The sequence below is a fragment of the Sphaeramia orbicularis genome, chromosome 22 (genome assembly GCF_902148855.1).
Source record: "Sphaeramia orbicularis chromosome 22, fSphaOr1.1, whole genome shotgun sequence".
Lineage (NCBI taxonomy): Eukaryota > Metazoa > Chordata > Actinopteri > Kurtiformes > Apogonidae > Sphaeramia > Sphaeramia orbicularis.
In genome coordinates, this window is record NC_043978.1 from 37,727,823 (window position 1) to 37,734,330 (window position 6,508).

The 6,508-nt window shown below is 38.8% G+C and overlaps 2 protein-coding genes across 3 annotated transcripts; one reads left to right on the plus strand and one right to left on the minus strand.

Moving 5' to 3' along the window:
* Positions 1–3,350, minus strand: rsrp1 (arginine/serine-rich protein 1). Of its 2 annotated transcripts, XM_030126161.1 has the most exons (7): positions 3,144–3,349; positions 2,131–2,568; positions 1,964–2,094; positions 1,709–1,884; positions 467–541; positions 200–341; positions 1–106 (listed from the first exon to the last, which is right to left on the minus strand). In XM_030126161.1, exons 2-7 carry the CDS (start codon positions 2,547–2,549, stop codon positions 21–23), a joined length of 1,029 nt encoding a protein of 342 aa, XP_029982021.1. In that variant the 5' UTR covers positions 2,550–2,568; positions 3,144–3,349; the 3' UTR covers positions 1–20. The 2 variants fall into 2 exon arrangements, with proteins under 2 accessions (XP_029982021.1, XP_029982020.1); XM_030126160.1 differs by having other exon boundaries at positions 1,964–2,568; positions 3,144–3,350.
* Positions 3,351–3,775: 425 nt separating this feature from the next.
* mgst3b (microsomal glutathione S-transferase 3b) lies at positions 3,776–6,053 on the plus strand. The gene is made up of 4 exons (XM_030126162.1): positions 3,776–4,014; positions 4,141–4,263; positions 4,523–4,595; positions 5,428–6,053. Exons 1-4 carry the CDS (start codon positions 3,889–3,891, stop codon positions 5,526–5,528), a joined length of 423 nt encoding a protein of 140 aa, XP_029982022.1. The 5' UTR covers positions 3,776–3,888; the 3' UTR covers positions 5,529–6,053.
* The last annotated feature ends 455 nt before the right edge of the window (positions 6,054–6,508 follow it).

Sequence of the window (6,508 nt, forward strand, 5' to 3'; positions counted from 1 at the left end):
CACATTTTAAATAAACATCTTTATTGAAACTTTATACAGTACACAAAGGGAGAAAAATTATCCCACCTGAATGCATTCTTCACTTCTTCCCACATAACTTTTACATCTGAAAGAAAACGTCTGCAATGAAATCACTGTACAAAATATTTACAGTATTTACAGTGTCCATATACTTTGCCACACTAGCGTGACGTATTACGTGAGCGTTTGCGCCGCAGAGAGTCTCGGCTTGATACGACAGGAATCCAGTGACCATAAGGCTTCCTGCTTTCATAGCTGTCCACACGAGGTGTTACCTTAGCACAAGATGGGACTGCCACAGTTGGCTTAGCCACTGAATTCTGAAAGGGAAAATGAGGAAAATGCATATTAGATAACCATCCACGTCATTTGAATCCACAGTAGCAAGAGCAAGTGTCAGTTTTTTGGTCCGATTCCATGTTTTGTGTAGAAAAAAAGTACTTACATGAATACTGAATGAGATAATTCTTCTTTTAGGAGAGATCCTCAGGCTGGACAGATCATCAGGTTCAACTTCATTCTGTTTCAGAAAGACATGAAAGATAACAAGTTAGTGACGGGCATGAAACTGGCTGTAGAGTGAGCTATAACAGTTTGTGAAGTTTATGTAGATGGACTCAGTTTCATTATTTAAAGTTCCAAAACATATTTTATGGGTAATCTTCAACAAACTGTAGCTCTCATGCATGTTCCCTTTAATAGCCAAATCTGAACATTAAAATCTTTCAAGGAAAGACCTTGAAATAAATAGAAAAAAAAATAGAAAATACAAAATATCAAGTAAAAGGAGGTCTTCTCTGTATACAGTGGCAGAATGATGGTGACGCAGGATTCCCAACCCCTCAGCACATCTCGTATACCAACTTATCTTTGGCAAATGGAGGAGTTCTTCATCTGTTTTAGTTCGCTCTTGACAGGAATAGTCACTATAATGCAGTCCACACGCCTGTGCTCCATCAGCGAGTGGAGGACTCTGCTAAATAACAATGACCCATTTCAACTGCAAGCATAAATACATTTGTTATGTCAAATTCCTGCTGCCTTAAGTAAAAGGTATTGAATAAGAAACAATCATTTAATTGCTTGTCTATAATCTATATATTTCTATAGTAAGCAACTGTAAGGCCTATCTAAATGGAGTTATCTATGCTTGTTTATGATTAAATGCAAACCTCTGATTGATAAGCTACGCATTGAACATTTCAAGAGTTGTCAACCTTTCACGCAAACACAAATGTCGTCACCAAGTCAATGACAGCCCTTTACTCCCAGGTGCCGCTGAGTGAAGGAGACCACTGTCATGTAATCTATGAAGACAGGAATAAATACAGAGAATATGTGTGTTCCCTCAGAGGTCCAAAGGTTAACACAAGACACAGGAAAGTCAGAAAAACAACACACACCTCAAGCTTAAACAAACAACCTAACAATTACACAGTGGCTGATGTGTGTTTTAGATACAAATGTGTGAGAGCAAAGATCAATCCATGTGTCAAGTAGAATGGTAGTTCTACATTAAAAGAATGTGTGTGCATCATCTACATAGAATATACATTTTCTTAGAAGCACGTGTAGTGTAGAAATGTCACCATCCCATCTTATTTGGATTTAGTCAAGGATGGAAAGGATTTCTGAAGTGTAGTGTAATGTATTTGGTGAAAACTGGGATTCACTCTCAGAAACCCACCTGTGATTGTGTCTTCTCTGATTGTCTTCCCATCATCTCTGGTGCTGGTGATCCATGCTCAGACCGCACCAACTCATCTGACAGGATTGGTTTCACGCTTTTAGGAAGTTCCAATGTCTCCACTCCTAGGATCTTGGCAGCATTTTCTCTGGCAGTTTTCAGGAGTTTTGCTTTATCTATTAAAAAAAGTTTGGAAGATTAAAAAACATTTATAATAAAATGTAGTCTGTTCCTCTACACAGAACACAGACTTACCATCAATGCTCAGTTTGACAGAGTGTTCTGAAGACCTGGAGTAACCCCTGTATACTCTTGGAGGGGATCGGGACAACCTGCTTACTCGTCTCCTGTGGCTGTTACAACGGCGGGTAGACCTTGAACGAGACCTAGAACAAGACCTAGAACAAGACCTTGAACGAGACCTGTAGTGTCTCCTACGGGAGTATCTGTCTACCGAGGGAGAGCGGCTGAAGGAGCGGGAGTGGGCCCTGTAGCGGCGTGGTGGTGAACGGCGACTGTATCTTCTGTATCTGTAGTGATTGTCACAACGGCATCGAGATGATCGCCTGTGACACCGAGGGTGAGAACGGGACCGGGTTCGAGATGTAGACCTGCTTCTAGATACTGAGGATGAAGAAGATGATGATGATCTATGGCGCCTTCTGTAGCTGCTACGGCCTCTACGGCTTTCAGATGTACGGCTGCTTCCACTGCTGCTGCTGCTTCTGGATCTTGAACGGGGGTGAAATAGTGCAGGGCTCTGCTGATCAAAGATTACTTTGAGGCAGTCACTCTGGCGGGCATCGGCCATTTCAGTGTGGGGGTTCTCTCTCTTGGCCATTGTTATCTTCTGTCACCAACTGCAAAGAGACAAAACAAAAACCATGGGTTTTAAGCTGTTGTAGGTGATTGTGGTCTAAAACATCTTTGTGAGGCCCCGTTCCTACTGGGGATCTACCTCTGACGTTTCAAGCTGTAAAAATCAAAGGGTTACTTTTAAAGAGTTACTAGTTGTAATTGCTCTCGCAATAATGTACACTGTTAACATTTAACCTGGCAAGTATCCTGATGGTGTTGGCCACAGTTTGTGCTTAAGTTATGGCTACGTTTGCATAACAGCTGTCGTCTCAGCGCTGCCCTTGCGACACAAACAGCGTTGCGTAACTGTAATGGCCGACCAGCTTTTACTGGAAAATTCCGAGCTGACGTAGCTCAAACTAGCGTGGCGACAACAGGCCAACATTAACTACCACTTTAAAATAGTTATAGCCGAAGAACTAGTTCAAACGGATGCGACTTCGACGTTAGCGCTTACAACTGAAACCATTATGAACCGAAAAGAAAAAGTGAAATAAAGCAAAGGTTTACGTTAAAGTCGAATGGCATAACAAAGGGGCTAGATGCTAGCCACCTAAGATAGCAAATGCGTTCTTACCGGCTGGACTGAAGATTGAACTTTTTCCAGTTAACGAAGATAAAGATGCGTCTACGAGGTCAACTCTCACAGCTTGACACAACTGTTATTGCGAAGTCGAGAGCGTAGGAGGTTGGTGTAGGTAAATATATCGGTAGTTAGGCGCAACGTCGTCGGTCAGTGTTGATCGCTCGGTCGTCGTCGCTGGAATGAGGACGTACAGTGCGGAGCCGTTTATGTAGCTTCTGGAAATTTCCAGTCACGTGACGCAACAGATTTGAAATGCATTTTGATGCGCAGTTTTTAGCGAACAAAAAATAACGATTCACGTAGGACAAGAGAGACTTTTACTTTGATATGAAAAACGTTACTGTGTTACTTAAGAGTAACAAAAAGTAGCATCATAGATAAATTATATGCATCAAAATCAGGTAACAACGATAATGACAATAATAATAATCATCATCATCACAACAACAATAATAAAAATAAATCCACCTTAGTTTGTGTGTTTTATTACGTAGAGAAGGTTTATTATAGTAATATTATAGTTTTTTAAAGCACGTAAACACATAAAAAAGACAGGATCCCTCGAGCCCCCACCGAGGGCGATATCTTCAAATCTCGCGATGTCAGGTACTGTGTTTGTTATGAGGATTTCCTGTCTCTCCAGAGTCCAAAGGGCTTCATCCATAACCACCAGGCAGCTTGTTTGCGCGTCGCTGTGCCGTTGTTCTGTCAGCTATAGTGTGAAATCCGGGTGGAGATGGACGTTTTGACTGTGTTGCCATCCAGTTTTGGATATGCTATATTTACTTACCTGTACAGCTGGATTATGCTGGGTTATCTAGCGGTTAAGGTTGGGGCTGCCAGAAAGAAGTACGACGTAAAGGTATCTCAGTTTGAACGTAGTGAAAATTGTTTTGAAAAGTGTAAAGCCTATGCTGAAAGCGCACGTTTCCTAAACATTGCATTTCTCTTTCTTCCTGGCTAATCGGTACCTTTTTCTTTTTTACAGTATCCCACCATGTACAGTGACAAGGAGCAAGTGTTTAACTGCATACAAAGGGCACATCAGAACACACTGGAGGTCTACCCTCAGTGGCTTGTCTTCCAGACCATCGCAGCTCTTGTCTATCCTGTATGTATCATCATTTAAATTAGTTTATGTGTTTGCTATATCTACATAATTAATGCAAACGTTCACTTTTCTCCACTGAGAAAGTTACACAAGTGGGTGGGGCAAACAATCCCATGATCTCTGACACAAATTCCTCAGATAAGATTCAAGTCAAAAGTCATACTATCACAATGATGAGGCATTTTTCTAAATGTTTCATTAAACTGTGTGCCATCTCTGTATTTCCCACCTGTTTCTTCATGTCTGTGTTTAATTTCAGCTAACAGCGTCTGTGTTGGGTGCTATCTGGGTGACCAGCAGGTTTTCTTATGCCTGGGGCTACTACACAGGAGGTGAGGCTGATGTGTAGAATAGACAAATTTTGTTAAATTACTCATCCTTTTACAAATCAGAAAGGGTTATACATAATTTTAGGTGTAATATTTGCATTATAGAGCTCTTAACAGCAATAGCATTGAATCTAGGCTCTGTGAATTATATTTTTCCAATATGAATATGTAGTGCAAAGAAAATAAAACATTGTATTATAAGCAGTGACATGAGCTTATTCACCCAAATGTGATTAAAATATGCAATCAAGTATAATTTCAGCACAAATAAATTAAACATAAAAAATTGTTGATCGATAACCAGTGAGAAATTAGTTAATACCAGTTTTCTCAACTAATTCCAGACGTTGAGAGAAAATAGTAGCTCACAAAATACACTTAGTTTGGTCGTTACAGATTGATTAATTAATTTGACATATATTACTTTGACTTAGATTTTCAGTTTAACAGTTGCTTAGTTTCTCAGTCAAAAATATTAAACTTTGGCAGTATTGACTAAATTAATTGGCTATTGTTTTTTCATGTTCCAAACTATTGTTATCTATTTGAGTATTTAAAATGTCAGTATTGATCAGCCTCTACTGATAATGACACAGTAAAAACTGAGGCGAGAGTTGCAGAGGAAATTTCTCACAGATATGGTAGGATGGCCTGGACTTGTTTTATTACTTCAATATGAGCATTGTTAGTTATTCACAGAAGATGTCACAGACTTTCTCTGTTCAGGCATGTAAAGCATTGTCATGCAACATGCTAGCATATAAAGTATGGACAAAAATCCTTTATGACTACATATTCTTTGAAAGTTAAAATTGACTTTTTTTTTTTCTTCCAGATCCAGCCAAGAGGATGAACGGTGCTTATGGGTACATTGGGTACTTTGGAGTCATTTTTCTTTCCATATCTGTTGCTTTGCAGTTGCTTGGAGTATTTTAAGATAATTGTGATGTTATGTTTATATTTCCAACTAAATAGTTGACTCATTTACACAGCCTCAGATCATCTTATTAACATGAATTCTTTTTAAATTAGCTACATGGTTCTTTAAATGCCTTTCAAATGTAACTAAAAATGCAATCATTGTATGAACCACTATTCTGAGCACTTGTGTTGTTAGCCTACATTCAATTTAATCAGTAAAGACCATGCTGATTTATGCTAAAACTAGTGAATGTGTACTCTAGTCTCTACCTACATTTAAAGGAATTGTCTGAGAATGAAAGGATCAGCAGCAGGCATGAACTTCCATGGAACTCACACATGATGTATCAGGCACAAACCTCTCAGTTTCAGTTCAGTTTCTTATGATTTATGCTCTGATGTTTGTCTCATGAAACCTGCTAAACCTTGCATACTGTTGTTATATTTTAGTTGCATACATTTCTATCTATGTATAGTGTCTTAAGATAACTTTTGTTATGATTTGGCGCTATATAAATAAAATTTGATTGATTGATTTGACAATTGTTTTGCTTTTCTTTATGTACTCCACTACATATTAACTATAATGTAAACGGACCCAAGAAAGTGAAACAATCAGCCAGTCTTGTGACTTAATCTCTCTAATGTTAAGGGTATACTGTATATATACTGTATTACTGACATATTGATAAAGATGCACGATTTTGGTGACAAGAAATAACTTGTTTTAGATCAAGTTGGATTTGCTGCATTTTATTATGTGCATTAAAAATGAAAGTAGAAATACAATAGCTACATATTGCACTGACATAATTAAAGGAACCAGGAAGTTATGTAAGGATATAATGTGAATTTCAGCTGCATTTAATGCATGCATTCATCCACAAACTGAACACACTGGGCTTTGCTTCTTCTATGTTTAGCTGACTACAGCATGTCAGAGCAAGAATACCACCACCTCCATCCTCAGTGTGTGCTAATCCTGATCCTCCATT